The sequence below is a fragment of the Phalacrocorax carbo genome, chromosome 11, assembly GCF_963921805.1.
Source record: "Phalacrocorax carbo chromosome 11, bPhaCar2.1, whole genome shotgun sequence".
Classification (NCBI taxonomy): domain Eukaryota; kingdom Metazoa; phylum Chordata; class Aves; order Suliformes; family Phalacrocoracidae; genus Phalacrocorax; species Phalacrocorax carbo.
Genome location: NC_087523.1, coordinates 20005254 through 20032114, shown reverse-complemented (window position 1 = coordinate 20032114; position 26861 = coordinate 20005254). Strand labels below are relative to the sequence as shown.

The 26861-nt window shown below is 41.3% G+C and overlaps 2 protein-coding genes across 4 annotated transcripts in view; one reads left to right on the top strand and one right to left on the bottom strand.

The window, feature by feature from the left end:
* COL4A5 (collagen type IV alpha 5 chain) overlaps positions 1–3506 on the bottom strand; it is an 86770-nt gene extending 83264 nt beyond the window's left edge. Inside the window, exon 1 of the mRNA XM_064463341.1 lies at positions 3111–3506. Coding sequence (XP_064319411.1) covers positions 3111–3200 — 90 coding nt within the window. The 5' untranslated portion in view covers positions 3201–3506. The remainder of the gene's footprint in view (positions 1–3110) is intronic.
* Positions 2485–26861, top strand: part of COL4A6 (collagen type IV alpha 6 chain) — a 141969-nt gene continuing 117592 nt past the window's right edge. For 2 of the 3 annotated variants that reach the window (XM_064463339.1, XM_064463338.1), the window contains exons 1-2: positions 2485–2534; positions 4182–4230. In XM_064463339.1, coding sequence (XP_064319409.1) covers positions 2500–2534; positions 4182–4230 — 84 coding nt within the window. In that variant the 5' untranslated portion in view covers positions 2485–2499. Of the gene's footprint in view, positions 2535–3387; positions 4101–4181; positions 4231–26861 lie in introns of those variants that run through there. The other variant, XM_064463340.1, reaches the window with a different exon arrangement.

The following is a 26861-nucleotide window of genomic DNA, read 5'->3' as shown; positions in this document are numbered from 1 at the left end:
AACACAAATGATGCCCATCTTGACAGCCTGCCTTTACCATATTTGAACAACTGTTTTCACCCCCACACTTTCAACAAAATTGAGTTAATATGGAAGGCAAAGAAAAGAGACATTGCAGAAGTCACTTCATTTTAATAACTTTTGGGTTGGCAAAGCCTATTTATACTCTGAAAATCTAGGCCTTAACTACAAGGGAAACCTTTTTCTATATAAAATAAACAGTCACTAACTACAAGTGAGTTTCATAGCTTAGCACAATTCAAGAATCTAGCCCATCTATGTTTAATTAAATGGATTTCCCAGTCACAACTTGCAATCAATTTTCTATAACACAGTGCAAGTGTAAACCTGCTAGGAGAGGAAAAAACTTCTGCTTACAGGAAGAGCGAATTACATATAGGAACATATACAGGAAAAGCTTATATATATGTGTGTAGATTTATATTAAAAGCACCAGGGTACTTAAGCAATAATTTGTCCCTTAACATACATTATACACACTGATCCACTCTCATGGAAGCATACAACAAATAAGCACCTCTTGTGTACTGTAACTCGAAATCACTCCATGCACTGATGACACCATCTTCTACCTCATTCATTCTCCCACTCTAGAGTAAGACCGTTCTCAGACTCTCAGATACTTTTGACACTGTTCATCAGTAGTTACATGCTTCATTCTACATCAACAACAAGTCTGCACAAGAGCACATAGCGTGATCCATATACTACTCACCAAATTTAGGTAAGGGGCTATGAAAATTCAGCAATAACATCTAAGCAATGGAATTCATCCTCGAATATGAGGTTTTGCCAATTTTTTTTAGTAAGTCATTGACATTTCCCTATAATGCCCGCATTGGCAGATGACTCTTAACTATATTCTGTCACCTTGTAACAGGCAGCATAGCCATACACACTATTTGAACAATTTGGAGCAAAGAAAAGTATGACTTTTGCTTTTGAAAAAATGTATTATGAGGTTGAACAATCATATTGGATATTATTTTAATAAGGACACCAGAATGACTTGAACTCACCCCACCAGATTGATCCTGTTGGGGGAAAGGGGAAGATTCTGACACAAGGCCCCATAACAAAATTCACAGAAAAGACAGCGTGTATCAAGCCTACCACTACAGCATTAATTCAACCCTTTCTGGCAATGAGAACAATAAAACACTGACCCTTGTTAATCAGGGTCAGCATCATTTAGTGTTATCATCATGGGAGGTTCAAGGACATTGCAACACCAAAGTATTGAGAAGCCATTAGACCTTTCTGATAAAGCGTCAGTAGGATTTTGGTAGGTCAGAACAGCAGTGTCTCTCTCTCTTTTCCCCACCCCCACTAGCCCTTGGGTCTTCAGTTAATCTCATCTCACCGCGGGGCAGTAAATCCCTGGGGGGACTCATCCTAAACAAGAGGGCATAGCACAAGGTGGCATTGAGAACCACAGGCTCCACCATCATCTTTTCTCCTTTCTTCATCTCTCCTGAGGCAGAGGGCTGCCTACAGGGTCAGCCCAGCACCGTCTTCTTCCCAGACCCCACAGATTCCCTCCTCACACACAGGGAGCAAAGCTTGGGTGCTTTCCTGAAGAAAGAAAGGGGTTGCATTTGTTACATGCAAACCTCACCATCTTCAACCCCCAGCTGCTAGAACAGTGAAACCCTATAGGTGGGACTGACCAGGTCCTTCTTTGGGGGGTGAAAGTTGCAGGAGGTAGTCTGGGTTGAGGTGGTACTTAACAGCAGTGGAATTACTACTACAGACAATATGGGGACAAGCAGTTCCCCAAACCAGTAAGCAGTGGTGTCACACTAGTATCACTTACACTTGGGCACACACCTGGGCATAGTAAAAATGAGTGCTAGAAGAAGAAAGCAGTATATTATGGCTGTTCTTTGCTTTTTGGAAGGGCAGATGAAAGGTCTACAAAGTTTCACTGTAAAGGAATGCACTTCAAAGAAGAGTTCAAGACAAATAAGATTTTGTCAGCTCTAAGTACAAAATTGGAGGGGGGGAATAGCAGAAGTGTATTCTGCTCCTATTACTGTAACATATTATGATTTTCAACAAGATAATAATCGTAATCAACAGAAATAGGGATTCTTCTTCCCTTCCAAGTAAACTTAAAGTTAGCAGCCAAAGGAAGGGATGGTAAAAATCTGAAATTAACCTATGTTAAAATATGAGTCTTTTAGTTAATTTCACCATTTCTTAACAGCTGAAGGTCTTAGTCAAGTACCTCGAAAGGGGAAGCTAGTGATCACCTCTCCCTCCTCTCAGTTTCAAGGCCCAGCCTCTCGAGGGAAGCCAGGACAGCATCTCTCTCCCAAAGAGAGAAAACAAAATTCTCCAGGCCACCTACTGCCCTCTGCGGCACAGCACGCATCTACCGTCTCCGCTAGCATCTCAACCTCGGTTGTAGGAAAGCAGAAACAGAACCCTCAGGAAAACCAAGTCCCAGCCCGAGGTGTAGTCCTCCAGCAAACCATGCCCGCAAGCCTCCGGCTCCCTGCCACGTCCAGGTGCGACTTACAGATGCAGGTGAAGACTGGCTGGCAAGAGCTCAGACACCTCTTCAGGAAGGTCCTGAGGTGGGGGCGGGAAGGGAGGCAGGGGGGATTTCTCCTCCTTTGTCCTGGAGGATCAGCGGGTTCCGAGCACGCACAAAGCTCGCCCGGGCTTTCCCCCGCCTCTCACCCCCACTCCCCTCCTGCCTCCCGCAGCCGCCGGCGAGCCCTGCCGTGCCAAGGGCAGGCGGGTACCGTAGGGAGCCGGTCCGACGGCAGCAGCCTCCGTCCGTCCGTCTGTCCGTGCGAGGAGGGCACTGCCCGGAGAGGAGCCGACCCACTGCCCCGACACCTGAGGGCGGCCAGGCGAGACACCCTCCCGCCCGCGGCCCGGCCTCCCGCCGGGCTCCTGCCAGGGGCCACGGCCCGCTGCGGCCCCCTCAGCCACCGGGGAGCCCACCCTCAGCCGCCCCAGGCTTGAAGGGGCTCAGAAGTCCACCCCCAACCCTTACTCGGGGGCTCCGCTCTGCCGCTGCGGACAGCGGCGCCAGGCAGCGCCTGAGGAGAACAAGGAGGGCGCCCCGCACTCACCGCCGCCACCGCCTCCTCCGGCCCCCAGCACCCCAGCAGCAACACCAGGCAACCGGCAGCCAAGCTGCAGCTCCGCCACCGCGGCTCCATCCTGCCCGCTCAGGAGCTCCGGAGCTGGCCCTGCGGCGCGGGCATAGCCCGGCAGGGCAGCGCGGCTCCCTCCGGGCGGCTCCCGCCGGCCGCCCCGACTCCAACGCCCGCCCCTCTGCCGCACTCGCCCGCTTCTCCCGGCTCAAGTCCTCCCGGGACTACTTGCCCCACAATATTCATCCGCACCGTGGGCGGGCAGGCGGGTGGCCGGCGGCGGAGGGTGCGGGAGCGCGGGGCGCGGGCGGGCGCTGCACGCCCCGCACCGAAGGGGCCGTGATTCCCCGCCGCCACCCTTCCTCTCGGGCGCCGGGGTTTTGTCGGCTCGAAGGGCGGGCGCCTGCCTCTCCCCGCCCCGTATCTCCACCGGGCGGGCGGCCGCGGAGACCCCGGACTATTTTCTGCGGCGGAGGCACCTCAGCGCGTGGGGGCGAGGGGGAGCTGTTGGCAGTGCCGGGTCGCACCTCCGGAGGGGCGGGTGGTGGGGTGCGGGGCTGCGAGGGGCGGCCGCTCGGTGCGGCTTCCCCCAGTTCAGTCCCGTCCCGCCCCGCCCGGCTCCGCTCAGGTGCGACGCCTCAGCGAAGACCGCGCCAAACTTTCCGGCCGGGGCACGCTTGGGCACGGCGCGGCGGGGAGCGGAGCGGAAGGCGGCGGGTGCCCCGTGAGGGGGCCGGGGCGCTGTGGGGAAGCGGGGAGCGACCCCGAGCGGGGCTCCCCCATCTCGTCGCGGGGGAAGGAGCCGCCCTCGCAGGGGGGCCTCCCCACCCGCCCTGAGTGACGGCGCCGGGCCCTCCTCTTCCTCCGGCGGCCGCGGACCGGTGCCCGCGTGGGAGCAGCGGCGTGTAGCCGGGCCGGGTCCTCTCCGCCGTCCCCGCGGGCCGCCTGAAGCATGGGGCGCGCAGGGTGAGTGCCGGGCGCGGCGGCCCCCTCCCCGCGGCGCCCCCCGGCCCCACGCGTGACCCTGTCCCTTTGCCTTCCCCGCAGGGTGCTGGTGCTGGTGCTCCTCTGCCTGGGCGCGGAGCTGGCGAGTGGGGTAAGTGTGCAGGTGTCCCGGCGGGGGTCGGACGTGCCCGGCCAAGCCCGCCGGGGTTTGGGCATCCCGCGGCCAGCAAACAGACACCCTCCCGCCCCCCTCGGAGAGGTGCGGGGTGGTTTTTTGAGCTGCCGTGCACCTCTGCTCCGAGGGTCCTTTGTGCCTTTCGCCCGCTCGGCTTGGGTTAGTTCTGGCAAAGTACGCCGGGGTGAAGGACCGTCTGTGCTCGGTGTAACAGCTTTCCGCGTCTCAAAGGATGAGCGGTCTCTCTCTTGGCAACTGGCTGCCGGTCCTCCCTTCTTTAGCCTCTTCCTAAACCTTTCTGTTAAAACTTGACCCCTCAGATGCCTGCTCGCAAGGGTACAGCCCAGCACACCTCATAACTAAGGAAAAGCGATGCGATAAATTAAAGGATTAAGCTTTTAAGTGTTCTGTCAAGGTTCGTGGCTATGAATTAGTGAATATGTTTTAAATTGCAGGTCGGCATACGGAAACAGCGACTTTATGATCTGTCAGTCTGACAATTTTGTGACATAAGCACAGATTTCTTCCTAATGAATGTTCAAACAAATTACTAAGGGGTGCGGGCTTTTTAAATGTTCATAATTTTTCTTTTTTTTTTTTTTTTTTTGGTGTTATAACAGATTTTCTGCAACTGGGATGCTGGAATTGTTAGCCCACTCAACTGTAGTGAATGAAAGAGTCCTTTGGAAAATCTGTAGCCTAAATTAAATGTCCAACTGAGGTACAGTCAGCAGTAAAAAAAAATTGTTCTACTGTGATGTACATTAAGATTGTACAATATGGTAGTCTATGGTCAGGATTCTGTAGCGTATGCACTCTAATGAATTCATGGAAGTAGTTAATATGTTTTAAGCATGTTTATTTTAATTCAATTTCGAACAGACTTCTAACAAAAACAATTAAAACATGGGTTCTTGATTTGCCAGCCAATGTTTTTCTACTGCTTTAGCTACTCTTTTGATTAAAATTTTAAGGGTTAGAACCTTCCTGTGCAATTGAGAAGAAATCTTTTGAAAAGGCTTTAACAGCAGAGGGGTTTATACCTTTCATAAATAAGAAAGGCTTGGTTCTGCTTTGGAGTCCTTATATTCAATTGCACTAGTAGAATTTCATCATCCTGATCAGGTGGTAGTTACAAGCTCTAATCTTCTCAAAGATTAAAAGATTAGACAATGTGGGAAGCTTTGAGAGTTTCTTTTCTTTTTATGTTTTTTTTTTTTTTTCCTTCAACAAAACCAAGAACTGTTCTCCTGAGTGTTCTTGCTGCATGGAATCTGTGTGGAAATGACTTTTATAAAGCAGGTATTTCCAAGGCTTTTTGAAACAAATGTGCTACATTTTGCAGTCGTCGTTATAAATTCATGCAGTATGCCAGTGAAACTATTCCTGATTGATGTAGAGGTAACTGACAGCAGGTTTTAAATTGTTTGCTCCAGTTTTGCTTCATACCTGTTGCAAAGCACATGCCTTAAGCAGTCAGATTTTTGTTAGTTCCTTGATGTGTTTCACTGCCCATAAATGGACTTTGTCAATTCAAGTCTATTGCAATAATAGACTTGCAATAGACTATCTAGAATAGGTAGAATAGATTTAATATCTACCTGCCATTTCTAAGTCTTCCTGCCAGTAGGGTTAGACAACAAGCAAAACCTTTGTTGTGTAATCAGTCTGAAAGTATAAGAAATTATTAGAAATAGGTCCTCAAGTACTCTGTTTTAGTGCTTTATATGTCTAAGCAGTTAATGCATTTAATTATTCTCATTAAAAATGCTGTCCAACAACCTCAACAGTCAAGATATAAAACTATGTTTTTGTCAGCTTTTCAGATACAGTAGTAGGTAAGTGACTTTATGATATCACTGAGCTAAAAACACACCCTAACACCTTCCAGCATGAAGTAAGCTGTTACAAGAATATACTAGTGTTTGGAATGTTTTTGCAGAAAGCAGAGCTTTTTTAGGAAAAGCAGGATCTCCAAAACTTTTCTTAATAGTCCTCTGCTATATGATTTGAAGTACCTGAGTGTACTGAAGTACTGTGTTAATAAAATGAGGTTAAAACTTTAGGTTAACAAGGGCTAATAAAACTAGAAGACTAGTCACAGAGACAGTCAACTGTTAAAGCACTTGCTGCTGAAGACAATGTTATTTATAACTTCCTTAATCTTCTGTTTCTTTCAATTAATCTCACTTCAATAGCTTAGCCATTGTAAAAGAAACATCCTAAAATACTGTACCAAGTTGTTGAGCATTCTTCAGGAACGTTACTGTGGACATGACTGGTAGGCAGTGACTGGCGTGTCAGGCCAGCGTCTCGAATAAAGTTGTATTCCAGATGGCTTTGACTCAGAGGTCTCGATTACAAGGTGTAGCCATCACTCCCTCTGTAAGAATACAATTTTAAAGTGTATCAGAATTAAATTCTCACCTTGTGCTTACTTTTCCTGGATAGAAATGATGACATATTTTGAAAGGCAGTACAAAATTAGTCTTGTAACACAATCTACATTCTCTTGAGCCAAATGTTGAAAACATGGATGACTTTGCTGTTACACATAGGGTTACTTTGCAGAGAGTTCATTACTTCATTTGTAGACCAATTGCTGATAGCGGCCTAAGAGTTTTCTCTAACAGTTTTCAGCTGATGTCACTCCAGAAGCTATGCTTCATTCATGTTTTCAATCTTCTATTATCAGTAATTTGTATTAATTGTGAACCAGGAGTGTCAGTACAAGATGCTGTGCAAGCATAAAACAGAAATGTACTACTGCCTTCAAGGCGTTCATTACACTGTAAGATAAATGACAGAAGTTGGCCCAGAGCTGGGGCAAGTAAGACAGTGCAAGAGAGGCAGGTATTTGCCTTGGGCTAATCACTGTCTGTCCCTGAGGCTCTTCCAGGCTACAGGGCAAAATACAATTTTTAGAAGAGGGACTTTTAAAAAAAGGACAGTCAGAGTTTTGCTCATGTCTCTGGGATGTCCTTTTGTAAACGTGAGATGGAGCATGAGATGAAAGTGGTCAGAAAGTCTAGAGACAGCCTCTTGCAATGGAATTTGAGATTCTCATCTCTTCACAAAGTTCTCAGCTGATCTGCATCATAGTCCCAACAGTCATTCTGTGCACACTTGAGAGCACACCTGACATACAGGTGAGATGACAACTCCTCATTTATTCCCTTTCTGCTGCTGTTCAGCTAGCTGAGCACACCTGGAATGTGTGCTAGTATTGATGTGGTATCCTAAGCACTGTTAGAACTTATTGTCAGACATGTTCTCTGGAACGACTGAGCTTTCAGATAAAGTTCAATTCACTTTTATGAGTCTGGACTTCATCTACTATTGCAACTCTTCCAAATCTTCTGTGTGTTTTTTTTTTTTCTAATGTGCAGATTAACTGGAGATACCCTCTCTTTCTACTGCTTAATATCTTGTTCAGCAGAACATCTACAGTATCCAAGTAAGGCAAATAAAAACTACTTGCCAAAACCAGCTCTGGGCAGTCTTCTCTATTTTGAGTAACAAGCTCTGCTAGTTTATGACATGCTAGCCCAAGTGATCTTATTTCTCTCTTCTTTTAATATATCCCAGGTTTTCTGTGTGTTTGGGGTTTGGTTGGGGTTTTTTTGTTGTTGTGGGTTTTTAAAAAATCTATGATACAAATGATTCATAATGTCTTTTATTTAATATGTACTGGACCAGCTTAATTGAACCAAGCTCATTGTTTTCAGTGGCCTTATGCCAAAAATAAATTTTGTCCCAGAGCTCTGACAGAGGGGAAAAAATAGCTGTTTAATTATGGATATTTAAAAACAGAGTTGCAGCTCATTCTGCTTTCCACAGTTCAGTTTCTGTAAATATGATCTTATCCATTAGGACCTATCTAAAAAGTGTTTTTGGTTCTTTGCCATTTCAATCAGTATTTATAAGTATGCAATCTTTCCGTACTTTGACTTTTACAGCTATAATATCTTTACATAGCAGTGATCTTTATTGGGAAAGAAGTAATAACTGTAGTAAAGTTATTTGTGTAAGGAAGGAGCCTACAGAATTCAAGAAATAACATACAATGCAAACCTAATCATATAAATCTCAGGATTTGTTTACTGGATAAGGCAGCTTCTAATCTGTAAGAATGCACGAGTGTAGAGGCACTTGTTTGGTGAATATTCATGTACTGCATTGAGAATGGTCATTCTGCAGAGGTCAGGTTTGAATAGTAATAGGTCTATAGCAGAATAATGAGACTTATTCCTCGTTCTGTAGCAAAATAATGAGAATTACTTTTAAAAAAATGTAAGAAGCAGACAGTTCATAACAGCGCTAATTATCTAACCTTTGCCAAGATGCGTTGAATTATATGTAAAATTTTCATTTAAAGCTGAATGTCCCTTTCTCTCCTATCTGAACAAAGAATTGTTTATTTGCTGAATATTTTCTGGATGCTAAAAGACAATTGAGCATAAAATGTCACGTTTCATTTGGCACTCAGATATTGCGTTAGGTCAGAAGAGCTATGAAATGAGGTAATATGTGTGCTTGTGTCCTGAAGAGCTTTTTTCATATCATTAGCCATTTAAGGTTGTGGCTGCCTTGTGCATAGGTGTGAGAGGCATTGTGTGACCTGAAGGGGCATTTTATTTCCCCTTCTAGACAAGCCAGCTCTGCTGCTAGCCACCGTGTTCCCCTGACTTAAGAACTACTGTTAGTAAGTCATGCTGGTGTCCCTAAAGTGGGCAGGTCATTTCATGTTGGGGCTTCTCTACCCTTTCCCCAGCCTCACAGTAGAGATGCTGTCTATGTGAGTAGGGGTCTGGTACCTTACTCCTTGCTAACCCTTCCTCCTGAGGTAACTGCAGTAACGTGCTGATGCTTCCAGATGATGTGAGAATGCTACAGATAGCAAAAAGCTGTGATAATAAAGTGGCTCAGACTTACAAATCGGTGACTCCACAAGGTCTTAACTTTGCCTCTTGTTTAGTTTTTGTGTAATGGTCCTACCCCATTTGTAGACATAGAACAGCTCCAGGAGGAGAGCTGGCAATTCCCTGACTTGTACAGGGGGGAAAAGAACTTATTCTCCCATATGTCCAGAGACACAGCATCTGTTCAGGCAAGCTTGTCAAAGTATTGCCAGCTCTTGGTGTTTAATCAGACAATTTTTATGATCCATAGGAAGCTGCAGTGTTTTTTCAAGAGTGTAATTGATCCAAAAGCTATTTCCTGTTCGTACAGATACTCTGCATTATTTCTGCAAGTACTTTTGCTGCTGAGTGCTGACTGGAGCCTTAAGATTAGACATCTAACTAGGCTCTTGTCAGACAGTTTTGGTTATGTATCAGACAATATGACTCACCTGTTTTTTGAGAACCTTTTAAGATTAACTTGGAAGGGAGAGCTATAAAACATTGCAAAGCCAATGATTCTATATTAAACAGTCCTGAGGAAAGAGAGATGTATTTCAGAGATGCTAGCCAGTTTTAACCTTTTGTCAATGCCTTCTATGGGATTATAAATTCTTTTAGGGCAATTATTTACGTACCCCAAAATAATAAAATAAAGGTATTCTTTTTTGGAGGGCAAAGCTATTCTTATACTGTAGAGTTGTATAATAGTATTTTGAGATAGCCATGAAGTCATGGTAGGTACGGATGAAAAATTCTTTGCTGCCAGAATTTTTGATGTACTTGACCTCCTCTCTTCCTTCCAAAGTGGGTTCGTGTGCCCTTCTGTGGATAATGATTTAAAAGTAAATTATTGTCTAGATACCAGTATAAATTTGTATTACCAGGTCAAAAATGAAAGGACATTGGTAATGCCTGTGTCTCAGCTTAAATGTTCTAATGATGACAAAGAATAAAAAATAAGAATTTTTGAAGCCTTGATTGATAGATAATTTTCAAGCCCTCTGAGAATTCAGCCTCAAAATAAGAGTGCTTTCTTTGTCACTCTGGACAAAAGTAAAATGAAAGCACTTCTGCTGTTACCTGTGGAAGGGAGTGTTCTAGCAAGGTCAGTCTGTGTTTTGAAAGGGATCGGAAGGAGGCTGACGTGCTTCTTACAGGGTGCCTGTGAAATGCAGTCTTAATGGTGACTGCAATGTTAAATATTGTTGGAGGAAGAAGATCAGCAGGGAGTAAGATCAGTCACTGACATTGTGAACTTTATTTCCTTAGTTTTTTTTTTCTTTCAAAATATACCTATAACCCAAGAAGGCTCTTGCTCTTCTGAGATGTCTATAAAACCTAACTGAGCTTGATATACTTCCCTCAGTTAACATGTCTGAGAAGGAAGAACAGTTAGAGTGGAATCGTGCAGTTCTCATTAGCTGTTCCTTGAAAAAAGGGCATTTGGAAGTGTAAGCAATAAATCTGAAAATACTTGGAGAAAGCAAATAATCTGTTCCTGTGCTTTTTGCACAGGTTTCCTGCTGTTTAGCCTGTCTTGGGTTTTTCCATACAACTTCCCCTTCTGTGATGGTGTAATTTATACAGAAGTTGTGTGGCTGCAGTCTCCAGTAGCTGTATTTAACTTTCTACTTTTCAAAAGGTGTTGACATTAATCTTGCTACTTGTATTCAAAGTCATCTTTTCTTTTCAGAATGGTTTCCTCTTCCCTCAGGTAGAGGAAACGCAAAGAGGTGGAATTAATACAAAGTCAAAGGAATTCCACGGATCTGCTTCTTCCCTGGCATTTGCGCTGCTTTTTTCACAGTTCTTGCTGGTCAGAAGTGAGTTTGGCCCTCTTATTCTGCTCTTACCCTACAGACTGTGCTAACTTCCCCCCTTCTTGTTGTTTCTGCAGGCTTTTGATTAGCTGTGGTTATGTCAACCTCATTGGGCCACTAAACCAGCACCATCCAGTTTGCATAGTCTCTGCTTGGTTACTTTAACATTGAGAGAATCAACGCTGTGAACCAAATTGGGCTGATTTGCTTCAGTCCACTGGGATGTTCATAGCTACTGTATTCTGAGTTTGCCTTATTCTCTCCCTGGTCTATTTTCTCCTATTTGGCAGGAACCTGCTGTACTTTGTACAGCCTCCAGCCCTTGCCTCAACGTGCTCTTGAGCTCATCTGCCTTTGTAGCTCTCCTTCGTGCCTTACTAGTCTAGGGAGGCTGCCAGTATGACTCCTGGCAGTTAATCCTATAGTGCTTTTTCTGATGCCTCACTCCTAGCAGCAGTGAGGACGTGTCAACGCCTGTTACCTAGGAATCTCTGTTGCACAAATCTGTTTGAGTGTTGCACCTAATGTTTGTTGCTTTTGCCATTACTAATAGGAACAAACGATTCCAACCTTGACACGAGCATTTGACAAGACCTCAGTGTGATGTATAACCCAGGTAAAACCTCATCTAGTTGTTGTATCTGGACTAATTGGGAACTAGTTAGAAAAGGCAACACATTAAGGTTTCTCTAAGAAATAAGAGTAATATTTCCTTTTCCGTCAGTTTTGCATATTTGTCAATTTTCCATTTCTATTGAATGGGAAAGAGGTTGGAAACAAGGTAGCAACAACAATGTTAGCTGTTTCTTCAGCATTTTTTTTTTAGCTGGCAGAGAGATCAAGACTTGCTACTTTCTAGAGATCGGGTTAAAATGTTTGTACAGAGTAAGCTGAAAGCCAACTGCATAAATGAGTTCATAGCACTGTTAGGAGGGGTTGGTTTTGATCTAGAAAGCAGAGGAGAGGAAAATGAAAGTGCAGTTAAACAAGGAATGGACTTACAAATGCTCTTGTGCTTTTTAAAATCTCCAGAAATTAAATGTCAGTGAAACTGAAAATAACCTTCCTTTTTTATTTTTTTGCTAGCAGCATTGTTGTAAACCTCTAAATAGTGATGTCAGTGCCTTGTATTTTCTCAGCTTTTTTTAATTACTGCATGTACTTTACCTGTTCACATTGCATCAGAGTGTTTTCAAATCAGCTCCTTATGTTCCTTATCCTTTAGCTTGAATCATTGCAGATATTATTTTCTATTAATGAAGGTCATGCCCTCACAAGTAGTAAGGCTATCTCTGTGGACATGAAATAATATCTAGCTCCAAAACCAGGAGTATTAAACTAAACAGTGTTTCCTTAGAAAATTGATACGATTACAAAAGGGGTGATGAATCTATTACTCTTAATACTTTACTTTTAAGTTAAACTCTGCTTAGAATTCTTAAGCTGGCAAGTCAGTTTTCCAGAAATGCACATATAAATACATCCCATTACTGTAACAATAGATTAGTTAAATAGATTCACTGACACAATGAATAATTGCTTGACTTTCCCAGAGAGGAGCAGGACCATTCTAAAGTTGTAATAGTTCTCCTTATATCAGTCAAACTTTTCCTGTGAAGGAGTGTGCAGAAATCACTTGCTCTGTAGAATATCTCTCTATATATTTTGAAAGCAATTTGGAATTATTACTACTGCTATAGTGGAAACACATCAAAACAATAAGAAGGTGAATCATTGTATTGTACTTTGATGATTAAACCTATCCTCAAAGCAGGGTGTAACTGAACTGAAAGAACATAGCCTGCAGGAACAAAAACATTTGGCAAAAGCAAGCTTGGAAAATTAAGAATTTATAGTAGTCTTCAGACTCTGCTATAAAAGGAGACTGTAGGCTTTCAACCTCAGCCCTCCTTGTGAGATTTTTAGACTATAATCAAAGTGTGTGTGAAGGGGTTGAAAAGATGGAACATTATCTGTAAAATTAATGTATCTTCATGAATGCCTCTGCATGAACTGCAGCAGACGCGGAGTGTGGATTCGGCTGGAAGGTGAGGCTGCATTGCACAACGTATAGCATTTGCGTAGAACATGCTGACTCTCTATTGCCAGAAAGGATTGAAGTGTGGTGAGTCTCGGTCTTGTGGGCATGACTGAGGTGGTCTGCTATATGCCCTGGGTGCCAAAAGTTAAGGTGCTTTATTCCCGGCGTACTTTGGAAATACATATGCTTTTTACTTTGATTCACTAGGGGCATAGTTGTAACATAAATGCATTGCTTGCTATTTAGCAGAAGTTTTTATCTGTTTTCATCTGAAAGTTTTTGACAGCTCTTTCTTCTTGTAAGCTTTATATGATTGTTTTTACAAAGGAGGAGTAGTGCATTTTTAACCTAATAAAGTAGTTTTGGCTTAAACTGGAAACTGCCTGTGAAATCTCCTATAGTGATGGTATTTGGCTTTTTGCTGTGATTTGAAAACGTGTAAGGTGTAAGCTTAAGGAAAATATAGAGGGAAAGATGTTAATAGAGTGGTGAAGGGAAGAAGCTTTCAAACCACTACTGTAAAAATAGGTGAAGTATTCTAGTCACCAAAGTAAATGTCAGATCCTTATCCTACTTTTACCACAAATCAATCCAGGAAATATTATTTAAACTCCACAGAGGTTTTAAAGTTAAATGAGTTGGTGACCATAAACAGAACACTTTAGATGGTCCCTTCAGGGTAGTGATTATATGGTTTGCTCTGTGGTACTTTTAACAACCTTAATCTCTGTGAATCTATAATCTTGTTAGGATTAAACCAAAATCTGCCTAGATAATTAGAGTGAGCTCCAAACTGTGGTTTGACCTAATATCTCTTAGTGGTATAATTTCCATGTGAATGGGTTGGTCTTGGAGCATGTGGAGTGTTGAGAACCCTCAGCAGCGTGTCTGGGGGCTGCGGGCCTCCCGTACCTCAGGTAGTCTGCAGAAAATCACCTCAGAGGTTTTGCAAAGACTGCTCTTCCGAGACTGTACAAACCAGGGTCTGGGTCAGAACATCTTCTAATGTCGCAGAGCACTTTTTCCATTGAAGGTAAAATGTGTTTGCAGACCCTCCAGAGAGCTGAGAGTTGCAGGATACATTGAATCCTGAAATGAACACGCCTGTTGAAGTCACAGCAACAATATTCAGTCTGTTTTGTCTGTTTTCCAGGGTTCATTTATCATGGACATGGATTTCACACCATTTCCCTTACGTAAAATTTCAACACGTTACTTTGTATTTAACTTTAAAATACATAATCACTGGCTGCATTACTGATTTACAGATGTCCTTCAGCTCTGCCTGGACACCTTATTCTGTGGCAGGCTGAATAATAGCATTACCCTCTTGCACGTGTGAAGAAAGCTTTGCCCCAAGTCATATGGCAAGATTGGGTTGTGACTCCTAGTGTTCTGCTCTAGCCACTGGATGAAAACAGATTGCAATCAGAAATGCAAAATATCACTTTGTGTAATGATCATAGGTCTATAATGTAGCTCTGCTTGTTTTAACTGTTGTGGCATAATTGGTAGTGCTTTGTATGCCCTAAGGCTCTTCTGTAAACGAGAAGACTTGTATAATCTGCTTTTGGAGATCTGGAAGTGTTGAACCTGTAACTAGGAAGGCACAAAACTAAAAAATTGATTATGGCTATCTAAAGAATCTCCATTCAATTCTCTTCTATGTGCTAGCGTGATACTGTGAAGTTTCCGAACAGTCTGGTTGGTTTTCATCTTTCAGCTTCACACTACCCAGCCAAGTTCTGCATGTGTTTCAGAGAGGAGTGGCAAAGATTAAAAACTACCTAGTTAGTCTCAACTACAGGCTGACAGTGGTAGAGTAGAATTAATTAATGTTTATATCAGATCTCCAGTGTTACTATAACTGTATTACAGTTTTCCCTGCACGCGTCTGTCAGCCCAGTCATCTTTGCGCAGTGATACTGGTTACAGATTTTGTTTGGATTATATGAACCATTGAATTTACCAGAAATCAATTTTGCAATTTTGTATATTTTCTAGGTATAATAATAATTGTTCTGTGTGAGTAAGAATAACAAGGCAAAATACTTCCAGCATCCCTTTCATCAAGATGTGTGCTTATAGTTCCCATTAAAGAAATTGCAGTGAGAAAGTTATTTCCCTCCTCTTCATTCCGGTATTATGAGCTCACTCATGGGAGGGCAGAGGGGTACCAGGGTTCGGGCCTAAATTCCTTTGCCAGAGGAATGTGCAGTGAGACACAGGTACAGGCTAGCTCCATGACATACTTGTTTAGAGGGGCCCTTCTGCAACCCGGCAGCTTACACATCTCAGATTTACAACACTTCTTTATCTCCATGTTTTTGTTTTTAAAAAAATAAAAGAGACAGCACGATTAGTCTTTATGAAGAATGTTGTGAGTTCTCTTTACTTTTCAAATAATGGATATTGGGTTTATTTCATTCCCTTTTTATAGATAGGCAGTAAGAGTGTATTTTAAGACCCTTAAAAGTTGTGGATATGATGGCAAGAAAGAGAGGTAGAGGCAATTAAAAAACACTCACTCTGCTGCCAGATGTAGTCTATGCTACTGTGTTTAACTGAGGTCAGTGAGAATTTGGCCTGTGCCTTACATAGGATGTCATTTGGAGCCTCACTGAACTGATTATATGCAGTTTCTTTTGGAATTTTATTTAGTGCCTGGCACGAGTAATCCTTATTTTCCTTACATAGTGAATGTCAGCGGCATCCTGTGCCTGATTATTTAAACGGTGCCTCACACTGTATCAAAGTAACACTAGTATCAACTTGTATCTTGAAAAAGTTGCCCAAGAGAACTAAAATGCTTCCATTAAATAAGTTTGTCATAAGACTACTATGGGAAAGTAATTAAAATTCTGTTTGAAACCAGATTTTCTCTGTAAGATGAAACCACTACAATTCATTCAATTACTTGGCAGAGTTGAGATGTACCGCACTTGCTCAGTTTATATCCACCGCAGCCTCTGCTCTTGATAAGCCTGAGATCATTAATTCCCGTCTGATGATATCAGGTAACTGTAGCAGGATATTGACTTCCATTAGATATTTTATACTTAGGGCAGGAAGCTAGTATTTTGCAGATAAAGCATGAGGAGTTGGATGTGGCGTAAGGAACAAGGAAACCTAGATTCTATTCTCAACATAGTTTGAAGAATGGCTTCATGTAACTTTCTTAAATGCTCCGTATCATGTTTGTAGTTGTCTATAAAATAATCATGCATATGCTGATCCTGGTGGTCTGTGTTTCTATTTATCAAGGAAAGGAAAAATACATTTAATTTTTCTTTCAAGTCATTGTAGTAGAGAGAACTGCTCTCAGACAGGAAGGTATACTTTAAGACAGGTAACTGTTGGTAACACTGAAAGAAATTTGGGGTAGGGGAGTAGTTGTATGTGTGTTTATTTGTGTTTTCCTCAAGTTTCCTAAGGCGATACGAGTATTTTGCTTTCTTGATTTTCATGAGTAATCTACCAGTTCTTCTAATAGGTATGAGTAGAGAATCACAACTGAATGCAACTTTGAATTTGAGTTTTAATTTCACAAAACTAAAGAATTTACCTAAATCTTTTACTTTTCTTTACATACGTTCCACTGAAGTCCCATGGGGCTGGTTAGAAATTAGGATTACAGAAAAGCCTAGACCGTACCAAACAAATAGCATCTCTGTAAAGCAATAGAACAAAGTTGGTGTTACTTTCTTTTATTCAAGTTACAAAGGCATAATGTAACAAACCAGAAGCATCTAGTATATTGCCTAGGGATACAGGTGATTCCAGACTTTTTCTTTACAAGAGGGTTGGGCTTAAGAACACTAAGGATTTCATGAGTTAATTGTACTAGCCTTAGAATGCTCTTGTTTTAACAGTAGTACATGCTAATTTTTTATTTTAAAAAATCATGCCAATCTTCAGCAGTCCTGCAGATTTTCCAGCTTTGATTTCTATTGCAAAAAAATTTTTTTTTGGTCTTACAGATGTTGGAATCATGTGAAGATGGGAACATCCACTCTTATTTGAAATAAAATCTCAGTTCCTATCCCTAAATCTTAGACAAAAATTGAGGAAACTTGGAGGAAACAAAATGATCCTAAAAGTATTGGTTTTCCTTCCATGGCTTTTAAGTCAGGTCCTTGACTGTAGGGGCCTGTTATGTGACATCTGGATATCCGACTTCAGCAGCATTGAGAAAATGAGATGGTTTCCCTGAGACTGAGTTATCCCAGACCTGTCAGCTGTGGGGTTTCTTGCATCCTTGTATGAAACAATTGGCACCCGGTGCTGTCGGAGTCAGGATCTCTGACAAGCTGGATGAAGGTCTGTTTAGATAGGGCTGGGCTGAAGAGCAGAAAAAAATAATAAATCATACTTCCCTGGCCTGCAGGATCTGCCGTGTTTGTTATGTTGTGTTTGATGTACACTGGACACAGCTAAGTGTTCAGAACAAAGTTCAGCTTTTAAAAGACATTAATTGATTGTGCTGTCTCTAAATATCTGTGTCTTTGGATGAGCTGGAGTTCGTGGGAGGAGAAAGGCTGTTAAATGGAGTGAGACGCTCCAGCAGAGAAGCCTGCAGTGCAGGTGCCGGGAATCCTGTTTGCTGCTGCCATTATCTGGCAGGAGGCTGTGCCTGTGCCCTCGGTATGGGTGCGTGTGTAGGTAGGAAAGGAAGGAGGGCAGCTTTTATTGACAGTTCCTCAGCAAGCCTCTGTTATGTCCCTTTTTGCAATTTAATATATAATTTGGTGCAAACTTTTAAACCTCAACACAGCAAATGCAAGGTGTTTTGCTCAATGTGAGGCAGGGAATATTTCTGCTGCGGGTTTAAATCCAAATAAGTTAGATAACTTATACCTTACGATAAGATAACTTAGCTAACTAAATAAAGGACAGACTAGGAAGTTACCTAATTTATTTGTGTCACTCTGCAAGTCTATGTACTTTAAAACTAAACCATTAAATAAAATGTGTTTTTTCAGTTATTCTTTCTGTACTATTTGTTAGCAAAGGCCTTAAAGCCTAAATTCATTTGGTGAAAAAAATTTCTGAAACCTTTCTCATGTCAGTACATTTGACTGAAATTTGATATGAATTAATTTAGCCTTGTTTGCTGCGTACTGGTAGTGTATAAGCTGCCATTGTTAGGGCACCTTTACAAAATCTGAAATGAAATATGTTGAGTTCACTGCTCATGGATAAGTGAACACTCATGTAACCTTTTGTTTCGTTTTCTATAGAATTTAATTTACAAACTTCGCTGGAAAATAACCTTTTGCCCTTATTAATGTATTCTGTACCACAAAGGAATCCGCAGGGCGTCGGGGTGTACAATCTACAACCCCTGCTCTTCAGTTTGAAGTTGCTGTTTGCCCTGGGAGGGGGTTGGTTAGGAAGTTAACGTTTGGATCAATTTGTAGGTTGAAATTTTAGCTCTGATTGTATTTTTCCCACTGCAGCTGTGGGTCTTGTATCTATCACAGCAGAAGTTAGTCTCTGTGCTGAATGTGGGAGTATAGATAGCTGTGATTTTTTTTTTTTTTTCCTGTGGTTAGAGGAAGGAAATGTAGCACTTATCAGAAGTCAAGAGCGTGCTGTTGTATTTGGATTTTACGTTTCAAAAATACTCCTCAGATAGTGCTTAGATCAACTTTGTTACAAATCTGTGAAGTTTCATTATCTCCGTGCACACATAAAGGAATATTTTTTTCTGAAATGTCACTTTGTGAAGTTGTGAGCTTTCTCATGTTTTTATTACTACTTCTGTAATGCTCGCACCTGTGAACTCATATCACCAGATCTGACCCCATTGTACTCTCCTGCAGGAAAAGTCAGAATCAAAATACAATCCCTACTCAAAGGTTTGCAACCTGCCAGATACAGGCAAAACCTAAAGAAACCATTGGAAAATATTGCTCAGCAAGGGGCAGTCTCATCACACCAAGTGTAGGATCACCCTGCTGCTGTTTAAGAAACTGTGTACACACAGCTTTCTCTGATACTTGTTCTGTTTAATGATGGCAGCCCCTCTGCCTCTTAAAGCCCAGCAAATGCCTGAGCTAAATGTTTTTTTCCTGGGTATAGATGTGGAGGTTCAAGCCTGATTTTTTAATTTAAAGTCACTTATTGCAGTAGGAAGGTGTTGGTAATTAGCTAGCTGAGGAAAGTCTTGGAAACAATTGTCATTTCTCCAAGAACTGTTCTTTCTCCTAGGACTTGCAACAAAGCAGCGGCAGGATGGTGAGCTCAGAGCACAGCTGTGCTTTATGCTGCTGGCATGTAAATAGAGACCATAAAAAAAGGGAACCTTTCTGCAACACTATTTTATTGTTAAGCTGATTGTTGATGTGATAGCTCTGTACATAAATCTTTTGAGTCAATGATCAGCAATCCAAAGGGATCATTCTCTTTTCTTCCTTGCAACACCAGAAGCCTTACTCTTCCAGAAAACATCAAATTATTTCATATACTCAGGAAAAATCTTCCCCTGTACAGCCAAAAAAATACAGGAAACCTACTCAAGCCAGAAAGTACATCTTGGTGCTCACTCTGGGAACAATACACACGCCTCTTACAAATAGAGAGGTTAGTCAGGATTGTAATCCTTGGGTAAGATTAATGTTAAAGTATCCAAAGCTATTATACTTGATTTGAGTAAAAATGCATGTGGGTGTGTGTTTATATACAGCTATTGCTTAGTTTAGACCTCTTGGAAATCTCAAAGGGCAGTAACAGCAGGCGGAAAGAGTTTTTAGGGTAAATTTGGCATCATATCCAGATTAGCTATTCAGTATTTCTCACTGACATTTTTGATCTCTGGAAGAAGCTTAAGGTTGGAGAGGATATTTAGCCAATTTGGTTTTGAGCTAATTTATCTGTTTAACTGAGGTGTGACTCAGATAATGACCATTAACAACCTGAGTCCTTTTATGGCTAAAGAAGGATGGTAAAAGGGGTAATTTGGAGCATCAAGGTTAGATGACTGACATAGGGAATGTAAATGCTTCCCTTTGACACAAAGATCCTACGTGCTATGAAAAGCACTCTTGTAAACTGGTGTGTGGATGGGCAGTACATGAGAGATCAACAGAAAAGGGAGCAAGGATGGTACGCAGTACAGCTGTTCACTTATTCTTTCCTTGCAGTGATACTCGGGCAACTCTAAAGGATTTCATTCATGTAAACTACTTCTGTAGGTCCCATTGCAGGGTCTGCTGCCTGTCCATATTCCATCACTCTGGGGAGTGACGGTTCAGGGTAGTTATGCAGGTAGCAAAGCCTAATAAAGCCATTTCCAGATAATAAATAAGAGATGAAGCAACTGTCCATGTCATTGTGGAGTATACGGTGTATTAGATTCCTGTGGAGTTAGTGTTTTGTTTTGCAGTGTACCATAAACATTGCACAGCACCTTTGAATGGGTAGAAGAATATATGATTTTCTCTGAAACAGTAAGGAGTTTTAAGAAAGCTGAATATAATTGCTTGTTTTGGAATATGACCAGGATGCAATGTCTATTAACTCCAATATCTCTGGTTTCCTAATGGCCACCAGATGCCTGAACTTCAAGTTTTTATCTCATCTGAAAGAAAGGCTAAGTCATCAGAACCCTTGATAGCTCAGGATAGACTGAGATATGAATGCTTCCTGCTAATTCCCAGCCCTGCCTGTTCTATCACCCACGTTTCTGATGACGCTTCTTATGACAACACGGTTGTGCTGAGATTGGGATTTTTTGACAGGGTTAGGTGCAAAAGGTTGCAGCTTTCCTGTGAGATACACACATTCCTTCAGGTCAAGGCCAGGGTTGTGGTGGTTATTGTCATAACAAAGACAAAATGCATCTAAACACATTGTCTAAAATATTTTTAAAATATTGGATCTCTCCCTCAGCAGTAACTGAATGGTCAGTCTTTAAAATGAAGATTTGTGCTCAGTGATTAATTAATCACTGAGTTTTGGAGTAGTTTTGGAGCCAAAATTAATTAGAAACTGGCCTGTAATTTCAAGGGGGGATTTAGTGGGTGACCTTTCGCTGTGAGTTCTCTTCAACTCTTTTGCTCTTTTTTTTTCTTTACCATTAAGAAAGCAATCAAATACTTGACCATGTGCAAGAAAACAAGTGTTCATGAAGTTTTTTTCAAAAGGCTTCCTTCTGGGATATTTTGTAAATCCCTGTATTTGTTGGCCTTGCAAGGAAAATACATAAACAATAATGTTCCTTCTTTAGTCTGAGTGATTCTGCATACTGTCGTGTGACACCTTCACTCAGGAACTTGAGGAACAATGGGCTGTAAAATACTTTTCCAGACTTTTGGTCAATAAGGATATTTTAATGCTGTAATATTACTATGTTAAATTCCCTCATCTCTTAGGTTCGATAGTGGTTATATTGTGTTACATTCTAGCAAGAGGATAAAATCAGTCTTGTTTGTGAACTGGAAAGCATGTAACATTTCTTTAACACAGTCGTGTCAGAAAGAGAACCCTAGTGCATTGTTTTTGCTTTCTGTATTTCTTTAGCTACCTAGATATGTTTAAGACACACAACCAGACATGTTTCAGGCAGATTAAATAATTTTATTGTGTTATATTTAGTAAGAGATGTTGTGCTGGCTGTGACCAACTACCCTTGATTATACAGAAAACAAATAATTTTTTCTGAACTTTTCTTCTTGTATGTTGTGTGGCCAGAAATGTAAGTCTCATAGCCCCTGCAATTTTGGACACTAGAGTTCAAAAGGAGGATGAACAGGGACCGTAGTTCCCTTACTGAGCCCTCAAGCAGCTGATTTGTGTTTTCAGCCATCACCATTAACTATAAACAGAGGAACTGACCATGTATTTTCCAGGTGAACAAATAGGAACTTTGACCACTCTTCTGAAGTACAACGTTGAATTCCATATGCTGTGCCGTGGGTCTTTGTTAACTGGGCTTGGAGAGTTGTGCCAAAAGCATAGTCTGTTCTCTCTCTCCTCATTAGTGGTGAGTGGGACTAGATACGCAGAAAAAGCTACCAGTACTGTGAGGCAGTGATGAGTCTGTGAAGAGTCATCCTACCACCTGCTGCACTCCAGGATATTGCACTCCAGCTCCTGCACAATATAAGTGCAGCCAATGGTTCACATAAACTCAGACCAGAAGTAGACAGAGGAGCCTTTCAGTCATGGTCCTCCTCTTTCAGACAAACCCTAGGAAGTTTTCTGATCCTGCATTTATGCCTACTGTACATATTTTCTTCCTCTTTTAAAAAAATATCAGAGTTCAGCAGTAGCTACAAACTAAAGCAGCAAGGTTTCGAGTCCTGTTTATGGGTGGGAATGGGGGAGAATCAGATTGCTTACAGAAATGTGTCTACTTATCCTGGAGGAAGAATGACAAGAGATGAACTTGACTGTGCAGGTCTGAAGTACGCAAGAGGAGTCTGTGTCCTGATGAGCGCAGTGAAAACCGTGAAGCACTTCTGTGGAGGTTGAATTTACAGTGGATGAGCACAAGAGTGAGGCTGACTTTACAGTGGGTGTGTGGAGAGGTGCAATATCTGTTGGTGGGAATGGAAAAGCTACTTTATTTTTACTACAAGTGCCAGTACTATACTTTAGGAGGAACTTCTTTAATCCTTAAAGCCTTGCAAATGAGTTAGATATACCTCAGCATTTGAGGAAGAGCTGTGAGCAGACAGAATTTTTCTTCTGTTTTTGGGGTTTTTTTTTCTCATTCCCCTCTATTTTTCCCTCCATCCAGCTAAATTCCAGCCCACATCTGCCCTTCCACTGAAAGCTTAAAACCTTTTTTCCTTCTCTGTGACCTTTGCCCTTCCTCTAAGCAAGTGCTAGAAAGGGCCAGGGCGGGGGCCAGCAGTCTTGTGCATCTCCTCCCAGCAGCAAGAGTTCTTCCTGAACAAGGGCAAGATCCAATGAGAAAATCAGGATACACCTTCAAGCCAGTATATGTTAAAGCCTTGACACTTGGATGTTATCAAAACATTAGCATCAAAATATTATTGCCAATATTGAGCTCTTTATTCCTGCATGACTATTTTTTTTTCTTAAAATCCAGGTACAGGTAGGTACTTCTGCTCTCATTTTTGGAACCAAAGTACTAAAAGCAGAGGGTAATTTAAATACTTCCATTTTCAATAGTTCCATCAAGAAGACAGTACTGCTGTTGTCAAAATATAATTATTCACATAGCTCTTATATCTCTAATCTGACATGAAAATGCCTTAGACAGTGTAGGCTACATTTGCTCTCAAAGGAATCTGCCAAGATCAAGGCCTACATGATCCCTTTTCCAAGCTGTATGTAATTTAATTTTTCTTTTCAAAATGAATGATCTCTTTTTCCTTTTCATCCTGCCCCTTAAAGGGGTCTGAAGACTGGGAGCTGCAGCTCTTGAAAAATACTTCTGAAGTCAAAATGATTGAAGCTGATAGTTATGTATTCAGTTAGGTCTTATGAATCCAGTTCAGCATACACGAGCCACAGGTTGATGGTCAAGATAGTACAAAATTACTAAAAATAATTTATTTCCTATATTCAAAAGTCTGGTTTAAACCACAGGAGAAATGGGTATTTGTTTAAACATTTCAGATATTAATGGAAAATCTTGAGATATGTAGATCTGTTCTACCCAACATATTCATAATGCTACTTACAGCACACTGAAGACATGGCTTGTAGGCCACTGTTAGATGTGAAGGGGTGATCCCATTTCCACATCCAGTCAGTCTCTGTGTCCCCTGTAAAGGATGCCATCAAAACAGCTATTGGAAAAGAAGATCTTATATATGGGAACTGCGAACACCTAATTTGTACTGTAGAAGCTTCAAAGGCTTGAATACAGCTCTTTTTTTTCAAATGGGAACCTGAATTTTGAAGGCTTAAGATTTGGGAGAGTTGGGGGTGAGAAGAATCTAAGATTGCTTCTTCCTTGTAATCACTTTGTATCCAGCAGAGGTCTTTAGGCAGTGTTAACTGAAATCTTCAAAATCTGAAAGCTGTTTGCCTAGTGGAAATGTTTGTAATTGTGAGATGTTGATGCTGAAATTGCATGTGTTGTTTGTAAAGCAGCCTCAGTCTAAAAAGTAGGTGTTTTGAAGGTGGAGAATATTCCGATCCCCAGAAATCCTGGGAAGTTTTGACATAGGAGAAACTTCTCCCAAAAGATGTGTTTTGTTACTGCTGAATGCTCAGAATACCTCAGGGTTAAATTTACATGAAAGGAGTATTCAAACAGAACTTCTCCTTTGTTCCAAGTTAATACATGTATCTACTGCGCAGTATAGATACCAGATTTTGATCAGAAACATAAGTTAGCAAAGGTAAGTGAAAAGTTGAACATTCTTTGTATTCTGCTCTTACTCCTGTATGTACCATTCTAATGGCTTTTATAAAGCACAAAAGCGGGGAGGGATAGTGTACAGTGTCTAAGCTGTGAGGTGCCTGCCTCTTTGTCTATTTTAGGGCTTTGCTGACCTACACTAATGCCAGGCTCATACATTTACTGTGTTATTTATATCTGTTAAGAGATAAATTTGTCTCTGCTTGTAGTTACTAAATGTAAAGCGGCTAGGTATAGCTCTGGGAAGTTGCTTCCATGAAAAAAGAGGTCAGTCTTTGAGGTACTGAGAGATTGTTTGGCCTTGAATAGCTTTAAGTGACCCATTACGTCATGGTAATGTGTTTTGTCATGAGTAGAAATGTGGTCCTGTATAAAAAAAAAAAACATGGAGACTTTTCCTTTCTGCTCTATGCTGGACAATATCAGTAGTATACTTTAACTTACAGTGCCAAGATACACAGGGATACTCTAATAAATTTTATGTATTCTATTCTGAGCATGTCAGTGTCAAACAAGTCAAAACAAACATGAGGCTGAAGTAGCAAAAATGAGCCAAATGTATTCTTAGTGTGTCAACTTCAAAGTCTCTTCTTGCATCAGTTATGAATTTGGATCCAAGACTTCATGCAAATATATATCTTTCTCAGAGACAAAATGAGAGGGCCAGTTGAAGTGTGTATATTTTCTCTCTCCCTCTCCAACTCTCTTGAGTTTTTGAAAATGTAATGTCTAAGAATGACCTGAATATTGAGGATAACATATAATATTCGTACAAGATCATTTGGACAATGTTGGTGCCAGTAAGTGTCTTCAGCTGTCCTAGAGAAATCAGAGCTAAATGTGTATGTGGTGAGCTGCACTAAATGCATTGATACTTAGTGTTGTTATTGACAAATTTTGCTCCCTATATTTTACTTCATATGCTGAGCAAAGAAAGAAAGAATGTGGAAGGGAGAAGCACGAGGTTTTCAAGAGTGACAGGGAATTGGGAATCTGTGTATATTACCTACGCTAAGAGAAATGTTTGAGAGTTTAATTATTCTTAGAAGAGATGCTATTTTCAATTCAAATGAACTGTATTTAAAAGATCCCAAGGGTGGTTTTGGTTTTTGGTTGGTTGTTTTTTTGGTGTTGAAAAGATCTAAAATCATCACATTTCATCTGTGGTATGCAATTATTCAATCTGTGGTCAAGGATACCTTAAAGATCAAAAAAACTGAGCATTTGCCTGTATTCTTATGCTTCTAGCTTCAACTACTTGTTTTCTTCTGCTGTGTTCAAGCTGGGTAGAAGTCACAGAACACCCAGTTCTTCCCCTAGTCTAGCCATTGAGCCGAAGGGTGAGATTTAATGATTTAAGAGGCCCTGGAGTATCTTCACTATTTAAAATGTCAGTGTTTGTAAAACTATCCTTGAGCTGTCTTTAAACATGCTGTTCAAATTCCTCACTGAGAAAGCAATCCTAACAGATATCCCTGACAGAATTCTGTTTACTTTGCTTTAACAGTGACACCACATATTTGTTTAAAAACGGAAAATATATATGTACAAATGAAGGTAGACTTGGCCTAATCAAAATGTGGGTAGGTAGAAAGTGAATAACCTTATTCTGTGAATGAATGTAAATTACTGTAGTCTGGTATCTTGAGATGATAGCCTCCCAGATGTGTTCTCATCATTGTTTGCATCTGATCAGTTCCTGTTTTCGGAAAACACTTGTTTGCTTCTCATTGCTGACATAAGAGGAGTCTTTGAAGATGGTCTACTGTAAGAGAAACATCCTTGAGTTGTGATGAAAGTGCCAAGCTGGAATAAAAAAAGTCAGAGTTTTGGTTGTGGACCATGAGTCATTTTTCTAGCTCCACTCTGCATTTCACTCTGCAGCTGTCAGTGGGAATAGCGATACAGATGCTGAAAAGCTGTTGGCTGACATTGATGAAATATATAGTATTTGCAAGATACTTTAAGCTTAAAATATCAGAAGATGCTATGTATGGAGAAGCATTTTGCCAGGAAAACAAGTGTAGAACATCTAACTGTGCTGACACTGACTTCTAAGTTGTCCACAATTCTTATGTTACATTTGCACATTGATTTTACAGTGGCAATTCCTGATCTCTGCAATACTATTTCTGCTGGTATCCTAAAATCAACCGTTAGAAAAGGCATTTGCAGAGGAGAGGAAGGCATCTAGTAGGTAAATTACTTACCTAAAATATTTTTGTGTAGGAGAGTGTGGTAGGTAGAGAAGTGTTTTTAATGCAGCCCAAGGATTTGGACAGTGCTAAAGCTTATCTTCTACAACATAAAGCAGTACTGCATAATCGCAAAACCATTAAGAGGGATATGTATTTCTGGTGATGCTCCAGCAGTGCGTTAGGAGAGTGTACTCGCTTTTGGTCAGGAGGTTTTCCAGAAGTGTGATTAAGATGATGTTTGTCAGATGCATTTAAGCATCACGTCTTTGGGATTACTTAACACTGTTAAATTACATTGAG